The 14,597-nt window shown below is 36.5% G+C and overlaps 1 protein-coding gene and 2 pseudogenes across 1 annotated transcript; all 3 read right to left on the bottom strand.

Annotated features, from left to right (window-relative positions):
* Nucleotides 1-14,597, bottom strand: part of LOC118029494 (putative germin-like protein 2-1) — a 53,147-nt pseudogene that overhangs the window by 12,645 nt on the left and 25,905 nt on the right.
* On the bottom strand, nt 3,529-5,373 carry LOC118029488 (tetrahydroberberine oxidase-like). Its single transcript, XM_073412524.1, has one exon. It carries the CDS (start codon nt 5,324-5,326, stop codon nt 3,719-3,721), a length of 1,608 nt encoding a protein of 535 aa, XP_073268625.1. The 5' UTR covers nt 5,327-5,373; the 3' UTR covers nt 3,529-3,718.
* LOC118029495 (tetrahydroberberine oxidase-like) lies at nt 7,882-14,504 on the bottom strand (annotated as a pseudogene).

Raw genomic sequence — 14,597 nt, 5'->3', positions numbered from 1 at the left:
CCAAACAACCTCTAAAAATTAAAAAAAAATGAACTTCCTCCTCGAGAAACTTGAAGTTAAAAATTTTAAAATCTTTTTAAAAACATTTTTAAAATATAAAAATAAACAAGATAAAACATTTTGTGAAGAATTTGAACAAGTCAAGCATCTAAACACGGCTAAAAAGTTCAAATCAACATATATCCACAAAGGCAGGTTTTTTCCATGGCATTGAATCTGTCTGGTGGCTCAAAATTTAGGACTCGTAGATAGTTCAAATGACCATGCTTTGTAAAAATAATTTTATAAACATATGCTAAACCTCTTGTTCAAGTAATTATTATTTTATCCAGAATGCTGAATGTTGAGCTTGTAGTTGTAATAAACTTATAATTTATGGTCTGATATTGCGTAATTAGGAATAGTTTTCTAAGTTTAGGGGCCAGGATTTTCAAGCTCTAAGAAACTAATTTGCTTAATCTCAACCCTCCATCCGTAATACTGTCAAGTGTCCATTCTGACAGGCTACTTTTTGAGGCAGGTTTCGTTGACTGTGGTTGATGCATTTGTTCATGTTAGAAATGTCATCCAGTATCCACAAAAGCACTGCACTTTTTTATTTTAACTGCTCAAAATCTAGGACTAGTCAATAGTTCAAATGGCCACGTCTGTAAAAATTAAAAAAAAAAAAATGGAAAAGAGGGTGAATACACTGTTCACACAGACCCCATTGCATTTTGGATGGGAAGAACCTTCTTTCCCATTTTTTTTCTTAAAAAAAAAAAACTCATAGACTAATAGAATTTTCTTTGTACTGGGACCATTTTGGTATTTTAAAATTGTTTGGGGACAAAATAGGTTTTTTATTTTGGATTGCATGGTAAAATGACATCAATGTTGTTAAAAAAATAGTTAGACATATTTTCATTTGTTGACATCAAAATGCACAATAATTAATTGAAGTGAATATTGTGATCACGTGGTCACATAATTCATAATAAAAATTGATATAAACACAAGAAAGCTAAAAATCATATTTGAGGATAAAAGTTTAATACAATAATTACTTGAGTTGATGCATTGAGACTACTAATAATTATAACGAATCGCAAATAAAAAATATAAAAATTAACACAATCAAGATAATTATTCCTAATAAGTTAATTTTCAGTTCTTTTAAAGTGTAATAATCCTCTCAAACACAAATTATTCATTCAACAAAGTCTATAATTTTCAAGCCTTACATTCACTTTCAAAAGGGTATTTATACATCCCTAAACTAATAACTCAAAGAAATAAGGTCTGGACATGACCTAAATAAAATACATACAAAGCTTCCATAAACTGAAATTTGAATTACACAAATTTGAATTTGGTCCATGTTCTTTTAGTTATTATTTGTTTTAACAATTTATGAAATTGAATTTTTGTTTTGATTTCATACTTATTCATTTTTTTTTAAATTTTGATCATCATTTTTTTAATTGTTATTTATGTGATATGAGATGATTTTCAGAATTGATTTTCAGCCCAATTATCTGGAAGTGAAGCCAACAATATCAATGCTCGTAGCTCATCATCAAACTCAATTTCACCATATAACAATTGATTTGTGATAGAGTTGATATTATTAAGTGTTGTGTGATGGATATTCTTTCTGTCATCTTTAAATTAAATAAATTCTTCATGAAATACACCTTGTTGTTTGTTGATAGCTTTTCATACATGTCGTACATTGTTGTCATTAGCCCCACAATACTTCTTTCTTTGGTGACATTATATGCAATCTTTCTCATTAAGGTTAATCTGACCAAACCAAGAACTTGTACATAAAGAGAGCCCATTCTTCTTCATCCATATTTTCTGGCTTTCTTCCTAGCAAGGGAAGGTGAAGTTTCTTTTCATTTCATGGAGATAATCTTCAATTTGCATTTTCTAATATCCAAAATCTTTTCTATTAATTTTTTCAGCAACTTTATTTCCTCTATTATTTTTTTTCCCGAACTTCAAATGTGAATCTTCAAAATCAGACTTTGTGGTTGTGTCTGGAATGATCAAGTCTGTTGGGATCGACTCAGAAATCACAAGATTCCGAGTCCGAGAGGCTTAAATCTGAACATGCAAAATCTGGTCAAGTTAATGGTTTTGATCAAGCAACAGAGGCTTAAATCCATTTTTCATGCAAAATCACAAGATTCCAGCAACTCTTTTTTTTTTGGGGGCTCCTATAAAAATAAAAATAAAAAGAGAAAAAGAAAAGGAAAAAATATATATAAAAAATAAAAATTATTGGAAGAAAATAATATATATATATATATAAAAAAAAAGCTGAGAAGGACATATCATAACCCCTAGAAAATTGTTAAAGATTGGTTGAGAAATATCAAAATATGTAAAATTAGAAAATTTGATAGCATATTTTCAACTAATGAAGATCCTATTAGCAAAGATTTTAAGAAGGAAAATTCAAGATTGTATATTTAAGAACTCAATTGAAATTTTTCAAGATTTAATTAAATTTATTAAGGGTTTAATTACAAAAATAAAATAATTTTTAAAGTCAACAAGAAAAATAAAAATTAAATATTGTCATTTTAACTTTAAAAATGATTGACTTATTTTAGATCGATGACTCACAAGCTATCTCGATAGCCCAAATACCCGAGCCATTTTTGGTTAGCTTTTTAAGCTCGGTCAACAACTATGGAAATAAACAAAGATTTCAAATCAATTAATAACTTAACCAAGAAGAAACTTGAAGTGAGAAATTGATTGTTAATATAAAAAAGATTTCCATAATTTCTTGGAAAAAATATTTCAATCATGTTGTCCACCAATGTAACTATTAAAATAACTCTTTCTTATTTTGTTTTACTAGAGCATTATTTTCCTAGTATTCGACATTTTCTATTTCGATTTTAGAAATCATGTATCTTTTTATTGTAATTCGATAGCAGATTCAGATTTCCTTGCATGCCATTATTCGAACTTGCCACCAATTTCTGATAAGCACAACTATTCAACCCATTGAATTAAAGAAGTTTAAAATGCTATTAGTCATTTGAAGTTCTGAATTTTTCTTGTCATTTTCAGAGATATTTTTTAAAAGAATGGTTTCTCATGTTCAAATTTAATATGTGGTTTGATCATAATTATCAGGGCTTGATCTCTGTAACCATTGTCCATGTGATCTGACACTGCTCCGTCTTCTCTGTTGTTCTTGGTTTAGGTCCTGTATGTCTGTCTAGAGACTATAAACTATTTTAAAGCTAAATAACTAGAAACTTCCAAGTAGATGATTACTTTTGATGATGTTTTGTTCTCCATTCCTTCATCTTCAACTATAAATGACCGAGCAGAAAATATACAGTTCTGCAACACTCAAAAAGGAAGTGAGCAAAGAATAGACATCAGGTTGAACCTTGCCTTCACAAGCATGATGGAATTGGAGGAAGTTTTTTATGACAAGTTGGAAGAAAATTAAAATAAATTCTCAAGGATATAATCTTTGATTAGGGTCAATTTGTTTGACAAGGAAGAAAATCAGAATTTTTAACATACAAAAGACAACTTCGTATTGAATTTGTGGATATCTCACACTTTAGATCATTACAAAAGGACATTTTATGAACTAATTCACATGATCTAAATTATTATTGGGCCATGCTGAAATCTCATACATAAGAGAAGTATTATTATTAGCATTAATCCCATACATAAGAGAAGAAGCTCCCTTTGATCACCAAGATGAGAGAGGTGGGATACTTTGTTCATTTCTGAAGAAATTGGTAGGATCAACTTCAGTCTTAACGCGAACCAACCTGTCGAAGTTGTTCTTGAAATACTTCCGACCCCAAATGCTTGCTTGTTTATAACTCGTGTATCCCAGGTTGTTCACTCCTAGGTCAAGATCTCTGTAATTGACATATGCTTGTCGAGGATTTTTTGAAACATAAGGAGTCATGTACCTGTACAGCCTTCTGATCCAAGCTAGATGCCTTTGGGATGCCTCCTCGGTTTCTTCACTCCAAGACAGTACGGGGGCAAATATGTATCGATTGCCAGCTCTATGAGGAAATGGAGTGCTGGACTCCGAAATCTCATCCATTTTCCCCCCATAAGCGATCATGAAAAGTGCAGGCACCTCGATGTCTTTCTCAAAGAACCTTTTCCATATCCCTTCAAATGCAATTTCAGGTATAGGTTCCTGGACGTAGTCAGATTTTGCTTTCAATTGTAATGAGGTTTGAGGTCCTTGAGGAGTCCTATCAAGTAACACATTCAAGGAGGCGTTGCTTGGAAATCCACCAATGTAGATGACAGACTCAATCCAGCTCATTTCCGTGCACTCATCTTTGGCCAAACCAAGCTCAGGAAAGCTCTCTTGCATCAAAAGAAGAAGCTGGTCAACCTTACCAAGAAACAAGGAAAAGAATGCAGCTTGTATTGTTGACTTTCCTTCCTCACTAGAATTAACTCTGCCTACAAGCACGTCGATGATGATGTCTTCAGGTAGCTGATTCGCAACGTATTGCCACCGATGGATGAGCTTGGTTGCATTTTGTTCCAAGGTTCTTGCTGCAGTAAAGACGGTCACTTTAGGTGGAACTTCAACCAACTTGATTCTCCATGCGATAACCACTCCAAAGCTTTGCCCTCCACCACCTCGAATGGCCCAAAACAAGTCTTCTCCCATTGATTCTCTATCAAGGATCCTTCCTTTAGCATCGATTAACTGAGCATCAATCACATTATCTGAAGCAAGGCCGTATTTGCGAGAGATCGTGCCATATCCTCCCCCACTAAAGTGTCCTCCAACACCAACAGTAGGGCAAGAACCTGCAGGGAAAGCAAGAGTTCTACTTTTCTCAGCAATTCTATAGTAAAGTTCCCCTAGTGTTGCGCCAGCCTGAACCCATGCAGTTTTATTGGTTGCATCGACAGTGATTGATCTAAGATTGATCAGATCAACAACGACAAATGGGACAGTAGACGTGTAAGATAGACCCTCTAAATCATGACCGCCACTCCGAATTCTAATTTCTAACTTGTGTTTTTGGGAACAATGGATGGCAGCCTGGATGTGCGATGCATCCGTTGGTGTGACAATGACAAAAGGTTTCAGTTCAGAAGAATTGAACCTGGGGTTTCGTATAGAGAAATGCAAGATAGAAGAATACGATGAATTTTTTGGGGTGTAAATAACTTTAGAGATGGCTGTGGAGTCCTCAGAATGAAGGGAAAGGCATTGAAGAAAATCTTCATGAGGACGAGCTGATGCTACACATGACAACGAAAAGAGAAGACAGAGTAGAAATGGCAGCATTGAAGAGCTCAGAGAAGTCATTTTTCTTTCTACTATACGCTTATGGTTTTTTGAGTGCAGAAACCTGCAAAGGCAGTCCCAAATTTATAGTATCAAGAAGAATTCTTGCTTGAGAAACAAGTAAATTGAAATGAGAAGAGCTGGAGTTTCAGATAGATTAAGAGGGTGTTTGGGGGTGTGGTAGCGGTTGCTTTTCAAATAGCTTTTCGTGCCGAAAAGCATGTCAATAATTTTTTTTATTTTTTTAAAATCATTTTTGATATCAGCACATCAAAACGATCCAGAAAGTACAAACCACACTCAATTTTAGCAAAAAAAAAATTAAAATTTTATAAAAAACAGGTTGCACCGCAGTGCCCAAACAGCCTCTAAAAATTAAAAAAAAAATGAACTTTCTCCACGAGAAACTTGAAGTTAAAAATTTTAAAATCTTTTTAAAAACATTTTTAAAATATAAAAATAAACAAGATAAAACATTTTGTGAAGAATTTGAACAAGTCAAGCATCTAAACACGGCTAAAAAGTTCAAATCAACATATATCCAAAAAGGCAGGTTTTTTCCATGGCATTGAATCTGTCTGGTGGCTCAAAATTTAGGACTCGTAGATAGTTCAAATGACCATGCTTTGTAAAAATAATTTTATAAACATATGCTAAACCTCTTGTTCAAGTAATTATTATTTTATCCAGAATGTTGAATGTTGAGCTTGTAGTTCTAATAAACTTATAATTTATGGTCTGATATTGCGTAATTAGGAATAGTTTTCTAAGTTTAGGGGCCAGGATTTTCAAGCTCTAAAAAACTAATTTGCTTAATCTCAACCCTCCATCCGTAATACTGTCAAGTGTCCATTCTGACAGGCTACTTTTTGAGGCAGGTTTCGTTGACTGTGGTTGATGCATTTGTTCATGTTAGAAATGTCATCCAGTATCCACAAAAGCACTGCACTTTTTTATTTTAACTGCTCAAAATCTAGGACTAGTCAATAGTTCAAATGACCACGTCTGTAAAAATTAAAAAAAAAATGGAAAAGAGGGTGAATACACTGTTCACACAGACCCCATTGCATTTTGGATGGGAAGAACCTTCTTTCCCTTTTTTTTCTTAAAAAAAAAAAAAAAACTCATAGACTAATAGAATTTTCTTTGTACTGGGACCATTTTGGTATTTTAAAATTGTTTGGGGACAAAATAAGTTTTTTTATTTTGGATTGCATGGTAAAATGACATCAATGTTAAAAAAATAGTTAGACATATTTTCATTTGTTGACATCAAAATGCACAATAATTAATTGAAGTGAATATTGTGATCACGTGGTCACATAATTCATAATAAAAATTGATATAAACACAAGAAAGCTAAAAATCATATTTGAGGATAAAAATTTAATACAATAATTACTTGAGTTGATGCATTGAGACTACTAGTAATTATAACAAATCGCAAATAAAAAATAAAAAAATTAACACCATCAAGATAATTATTCCTTAATAAGTTAATTTTCAGCTCTTTCAAATTGTAATAATCCTCTCAAACACAAATTATTCATTCAACAAAGTTTATAATTTTCAAGCCTTACATTCACTTTCAAAAGGGTATTTATACATCCCTAAACTAATAACTCAAAGAAATAAGGTCTGGACATGACCTAAATAAAATACGTACAAAGCTTGCATAAACTGAAATTTGAATTACACAAAGCTGCTGAAATTACTCATTAGTGCTGGAATCTGTCATTTTTGTTTTCATGTGTTTTCTGACTTCTCCTTTACTGCCCATGACCGCCCCATGCATCTTCTCTTGTAAGCAATTTGAAAGTGATATTCACTTTGTATGAAGATGCTGCTACCAAAGTGGCTTGCTTGTCCACTAGCTCTTGTCTTGTAAAACACATGCTTTGTCGATGAATTGTGCTGGCATATTCAAAGCTTAATTAAAACCACTTTGTTTTGCCAAATATTTTTTTTTTTTCTGACTCCCCGTTGCTGCTGAATATCCTAGTGTTTACTAAATAAAAAATCCATAATAAAATAAGAAGTTCATAAATAAAAAAGAACCAGATATAAGAACCCATATAATAGCTTCTGGTATGTGTTGCATTTCAATATTATTGGACTTCCGATTGATTTGCAACTTTAACCTAACATTTAACAATTATATCTAGAAACTCTAGGTAAATATTTAATATGATCCAACAGTAAGGATTGTAAGTTATATTTGATATCGTAAAACTAGACGGTTAAAAACTTTACGATAGAAACTGAATCAGATTGTTTTTTCGTTGCCTAAATCATATCAATAACCTATTTACCTTTGAAATAAAATTTTAAAAAAAAAAAAACTATAATTGATAATGGGGCTTTTTCATTATTTTTTTCTTTTTATCAGCACAATAAAAAGACTTGTCTACCTTTGAAATTAAAATTCTTTAACCTTGGGTCAAAGGGTACTTTTTTCATGCCACTACCTGATTTTTTGTTGTTGTTATTATTGGGTTGGGCTAGGTATTATTTAGCTTTTGAATATAGAAATATTGAAACTCTCCACATCGATCCCAAATGTTCAACCTTCAATCTTGGAAACACTGAAAGGACAGCATATTATTGAATTTGAATGAAATCTCACATATTTCTTGGACACCTTCAAAAGTATCTCAGTAGAAAAATTGATCTTAAAACGGATAACTTTATTGATGTCTCTACAGATGAAATATATAATTATGTATTACCATTAATTTTCTCTTCTTATGCCTTTAATCACCAAGATGAGAAAGGTGGTATGCTCTGCTCATTTCTGAAGAAATTGGCAGGATCAACTTCAGTCTTTATGCGTACCAGCTTGTCAAAGTTATTTTTGAAGTACTTCCTACCCCAAATGCTTGCTTGCTTATAGCTTGTGTTGCCGGCAAGGTTATTTATCCCGAGGTCAAGGTCTCTGTAATTGACGTATGCTTCTCGAGGATTTTTCGAAACATAAGGAGTCATGTAACTGTAAAGCCTTCTGATCCAAGAAATATGCCTTTCGGATGCTTCCTCGCCTTCTTCTGTCCAAGCCACATAGTAGTGAATTTTGTATAAATTTCCAGCTCTATGTGGAAATGGGATGCTTGACTCGGATATCTCATCCATCTTTCCCCCATAAGGAACCATGATCAAACTAGGGGACTCAATGTCCTTTTCGAAGAACCTTTCCCACATCCCTTCTAGTGCGGTTTCAGGCAGGGGTTGTTTAACGTAGTCAGATTTCGCTTTGAAACTTGTTATGGATTGAGGAGTCCTATCAAGCAACACATCCAAGGATGCATTACTTGGAAATCCAGCGAGGAAGAGGGCAAACTCAGTCCAGCTCAGTTCAAAGCAATCGTCCTTTACAAGACCAAGCTCAGGGAAGCTCTCTTGCATCAGTGGAAGAAGTCTATCAACCCCACCAAGAAATAAAGAAGAGAATGTTGCTTGTATTGTTGGATCTCCTCCTTGACTAGAATTAATTCTGTTTACATATGCTGCAATGACGATTAAAGAAAGCAAGAAAATTGACAGAGGAAGTTTGAAGAATAGCAGGGCAGACTTATTATTCAATGTATTTGCTACACTCCGTATACATAGTTTATATAGGAAAGTTCTTGTCTAAATAAGTAAACTGACAGACTAGCAACTAATATTTAGGACTTAATTACAGCAATAACAATCAAACTAAATCTCTAAGATACGATTTACAAATCAAGCTTTAATTGTTTTGATTCCAAATCTTAACACGCCCCCTCAAGCTGGAGCATGGATGTCCAAGGTTTCCAGCTTGCGCAACAGATTATGAAATAACGGGCTACCAAGAGGCTTTGTGAATATATCTGCTATCTGCTGTGTTGAAGGTACATAAGTGGTCTTTATCAATCCTGATTGTATTTTCTCACGCACAGTATGACAATCAATCTCGATATGTTTTGTGCGTTCATGAAATACGGGGTTGGCTGCGATGTGTAATGCAGCTTGGTTGTCACAGTACAGGAGGGTTGGCTGCAAGTGTGGCACCTGCAAATCACATAGGAGTTGTTTAAGCCAAACCAGCTCACAGGTAAGTGATGCCATTGATCTATATTCTGATTCTGCTGAAGAACGTGATACCACCGACTGTTTCTTACTCTTCCAAGATATGGGAGCTCCTCCAAGGAAAACGCAGAAGCCAGTAACAGATCGCCTGGTTGTTGGACAACTTGCCCAATCAGCATCACAATACCCTTTCAACTGTAACTCTCCATGTGATGGAAATAAAATGCCTTGTCCTGGTGCCTGCTTCAGATATCGTAGGACACGGTGAGCTGCATCCAAGTGAGATTTCCTTGGTTGCTGCATGAATTGGCTGAGAGCGTGTACAGAGAAGGCAATGTCTGGCCTTGTGATGGTGAGATATAGAAGACGGCCGACAAGGCGTCGATATGGTGATGGATCATTGAGCAGTTCACCTTCTGAAGGGGTGAGTCGTTGGTTTTGTTCCATTGGAATTTTAGTTGGTCTTGACCCAATCAAACCTGCATCTTTAAGTATATCAAGAGTGTATTTACGTTGGGAGATGGCAATACCTTGTTTGGAGTAGGCAACTTCAATTCCAAGGAAGTACTTGAGATTGCCCAAATCCTTAATTCGAAAATAGTTGTGAAGAAACTTTTTCAGTTTTCCAACTGTGGCAGTGTCATTTCCTGTGATGATCATATCATCAACGTAGAGTAGTATTGTTGTAAAGGAAGCCCCTTGTACCTTAGTAAACAGAGAGTAATCTGCTTTGGATTGTTGAAATCCAAAGCTCTTGATGGCTGTGGAAAATTTTGAGAACCAATTACGTGATGCCTGCTTTAAACCGTATATGGACTTCTGAAGCCGACACACAATATTCGCCCCCTGACGAGGAAGGCCAGGAGGAGGCTGCATGTAAACCTCTTCATTCAAATCACCGTGAAGGAAGGCATTTTGAACGTCGAGTTGGTGTAAGGGCCAGTGATGAACAGTAGCAACAGCAAGCAAGCATTTGAGAGTAATTAACTTGGCAACAAGGGAGAAGGTGTCTGTGTAGTCAAGTCCTTCCAATTGTGTGTAACCCTTGGCAACGAGGCGAGCTTTGAACCGGTCGATGGTGCCATCAGAGTGATATTTAAGCTTATAAACCCATCTGCTCCCAATGGCACGTTTACCTGCTGGTAAGGGACATAATATCCAGGTATTGTTCAGTTCAAGAGCTGTTAATTCAGCTTGCATGGCATCCTGCCAGCGGGGATCAGAGGCAGCCTGGGCAAATGATGTAGGCTCACTGTGGGCAGAAAGGCTTGTAATGAAAGCACGGTGAGATGGAGATAAATGAGCATAAGAAACAAATTTAGATAAAAGATGGTGAGTACCTGAACGAGAAGATGACGAGCCAGGGGGAAGCAAGGCGGCATGAAAGCAGTGATAATCTTGGAGGTGGGAGGGGCGGGTATGGGTTCGAGTACTTCGACGTGGGAGAGTAGGCGATGTGGAAACAGGTGGTGATAAAGGTGGCTTAATAAGGCTAGGGATGTTGATAGGAGATGATGGTAGAGCATGGTTTGAGGGAGGAGAAAGCATAGGAGAGGAAAGTGTGTCATCGTTGGAGGAGGGAATGGATAGTGTTTGAGGGGGAATAGGAGTTGATAAGGGTAAGCTGGAGGTGAAGGTGTTTGGTTGATCGGGCAGTGTACCTTGTAGTTGAGTAGAGAAGGGGAATATAGATTCATGGAAAGTGACATCTCTGCTAGAGAAGAATGTGTGAGTTGAGAGATCATAAAGGCGATATGCTTTTTGACCCAAAAGATAACCCACAAAAACACATTTACGTGCTCTAGAATCAAATTTGTGTGAAGGTGTAATAGTGGTGGCATAACAAAGACAGCCAAAAACCTTCATGTGATGGTATGTAGGTATGGTATTGTGCAGCTTCTCATATGGTGAAGCTTTTGAAAGAATGGGTGTAGGTAAGCGATTGATGATATAGGCTGCAGTGAGTATACTTTCCCCCCAAAATTGAAGTGGCAAACAAGCTTGGAAGCGTAGAGCGCGAGCAACGTTTAAAAGATGACGATGCTTGCGCTCTACGACACCATTTTGTTGTGGTGTGGCTGGACAGGAGTGTTGAAAGAGAATTCCTAAATCATTGAAAAGGGGTCGCATGGAAGTAAACTCACTCTCATTGTCTGCTCTCACACATTTAACATTACATTGAAATTGTGTTTTGACAAACGCAATAAAGGACTTGAGTAAGGTTTGCGTTTCAGATTTAAGCTTCATAAGATGGATCCAAGTGTAACGTGAGTAATCGTCTACAATGGTTAAAAAATATCGAGCACCCGAGTGTGTATGTGTGCGATGAGGACCCCATATGTCACAATGGATAAGATCAAAAGATGCATGTGAGGAAATAGAACTCATATTGAAAGGTAGTCTGGTTTGTTTTGCCATAGGGCAGATGTCATAATGCATAGGATGATGAATAGAAAAATTAGGAATTGTCTTAGATAAAAATTGTAATGGTGCAGCAGAGGGGTGTCCTAAGCGACAGTGCCAAAAATCTGGGATGGTGGAAATGGTGTTGGCTTGAATTTTTGATGGTGGCTTGATAGCAGTGTGCTCGGATAGATAGTATAAGCCATTATGCTCCTTCCCCAGACCAATCATCTTCATCGTGTTCAGGTCCTGCAAGATACAGAAGTTAGGATGGAAAGTGATGATACAATTTAGGTCACGGGTGAGTTTACTGACTGAGAGAAGATTAACTTGAAAGGATGGTATGTGGAGAACATTCTTGACGCACAAGTGTTGATTAACTTGTGCATTACCAACTGATAAGGTTTTTAAATGTGAGCCATCAGGTAAATGAACAATATCATGACGTGGTGTTTGAGATAGTAAATGAGAGGAAGATGATATATGATCGCTAGCACCGCTGTCAATGATCCATGCTTTATGACATTTAGAAGTTTGTTTACCTGTCACATTTCCACAGAACTGATTTTTACCAAGTAATGCCCTTATTTGATTGTATTCCTCTTCTGTAAACTGAAGAAAGGTTTGATGTCCGCTTGCTGCTGTGTTGGGTTTGATTGCGTTGCTGGCATTATTGACTGCAAGCTGTTTGTGTCGATTTGGTGGTCTGATTTCTTTGCCATGAAATTTATGTCCTGGTGGAAATCCAATGATATAATAGCAACGATCAACTGTGTGTGTATCTCCCTCACAGTGTGAGCAAAATAAAGATTTGCCCTTGCTGTTTTGTAGCCGTGTGGATTGTCTATTCTCTGTGATCCTTGTGTTCCTTTTCACATTCATGGCATGAATGGGGCTGTCAGTGGCTTCAGTGAGTTGCCGTTGTTTTTCCTCTTGAAGCAGGAGTGAATATATCTTCCTGATGTTAGGGAGTGGCTGCATCAACAGGATCTGTCCACGGACAGCAGAATACGTATCATTCAGCCCCATGAGGAATTGGAAAATTCGTTCATGTTCTTCTCTTTCAGCAATCTGTTTTAGTCCTGCACAGTTACATAAAGGTGGATCATTGTATGATCCTAATTCATCCCAAAAGGACTTGAGTGCTGAATAATAAGCTGCTATGGTTTGTTGTTGTTGACGATGTTCCACGATCCCTCGTTTGAGCTCAAATATGTGTGAGAGATTTCCTTGTGAGAAACGCTCACTGAGATCTGCCCAGACATCAGCAGCAGTATCAGAGAAGATTACAATATTTGTCAAGGATGGACTGATGGAGTTGAGGATCCATGACTTTACGATCTGATTGCATCGTCTCCAAGCTCTATATTTAGGATCTGTCTCTGAAGGTGCTTTTAATGTGCCATTAATGAAACCAAGCTTATTCTTGGCCTCCAGAGACATCATCATGGCACGGCTCCATGTTGCATGATTATCACCTTCCAAAAGTTGGTTGACAATGGCGTGATTGATGTGATCTGAGGGATGGATGTAATAAGGATCATAAAAATCCATTGTTTCTATCATGGTGATGTTGGCGGAAGCAAAATAATGAGGAGTATTAGGTGTTGAACCACTGCTCTGATACCATAAAGAAAGCAAGAAAATTGACAGAGGAAGTTTGAAGAATAGCAGGGCAGACTTATTATTCAATGTATTTGCTACACTCCGTATACATAGTTTATATAGGAAAGTTCTTGTCTAAATAAGTAAACTGACAGACTAGCAACTAATATTTAGGACTTAATTACAGCAATAACAATCAAACTAAATCTCTAAGATACGATTTACAAATCAAGCTTTAATTGTTTTGATTCCAAATCTTAACAACGATATCTTCAGGAAGCTTATTTGCAACGTATTGCCAACGATGGATAAGCTTTGTTGCATTTTCTTTCAAGACTTTTGGGACAGCAAAGACGGTCACTGTAGACGGAACTTCAACCAAGTTTACTTTCCAAGCTGTAACGACTCCGAAGCTATTTCCTCCACCGCCTCGAATGGCCCAAAACAAATCTTCCCCCATCGATTTTCTATCAAGAACACTACCATTAGCATCAATTAATTCTGCATCAATCACGTTATCCGCAGCAAGACCATATTTACGCAGCAAACCTCCGTACCCTCCTCCACTAAACTGCCCTCCAACACCAACAGTATGACAAGCACCTGCAGGGAAAGCAAGAGTTCTACTTTTCTCAGCAACGCTATAGTAAAGTTCACCTAGAGTTGCACCAGCCTGAACCCACGCAGTCTTAGTCGACAAATCAACGGTAATCTTACGTAGATTGATCAGATCAAGGGTGACAAACGGCAGAACAGACATATAAGAAAGACCCTCGTAATCATGCCCACCACTTCGAATCCTAATCTGTAAATTGTGTTTCTGGGAACAATGAATGGTAGCCTGAATATGTGCAAGTTAGTTGGTGTAACAATGACTACAGGAGTTAATTTTGAAGAATTGAACCTGAGATTTCGTATCGAGAACTGCAGAACAGTGGCATATGAAGTGTTGTTCGGGGTGTAAATGACCTTAGAAGTGGCTGGGGAGTCTCCCGAATAAAGGGAAAGACATTGAAGAAAATCCTCATAAGTGTGAGCTGATGTCCCCCATGAGAGTGGAAATAGAAGAATCAACAAAAATGGTAACATTGAACTACTAATTAGAGAAGTCATCAATCACTGTGGTTTCAAGCAATGAAGCTTGCAAGGGCTCCCTCATTTATAGTATCATCAAGAAGACTTCTTAGCCAAGGAAGAAAGAAATTGAGGACATAGCTAGAAAGGTCAGATCATGAAT

The sequence above is a fragment of the Populus alba genome, chromosome 11, assembly GCF_005239225.2.
Source record: "Populus alba chromosome 11, ASM523922v2, whole genome shotgun sequence".
NCBI lineage: Eukaryota > Viridiplantae > Streptophyta > Magnoliopsida > Malpighiales > Salicaceae > Populus > Populus alba.
Note: the sequence above shows the minus strand (reverse complement) of the source record. Positions and strands in the feature narration are given on the sequence as shown.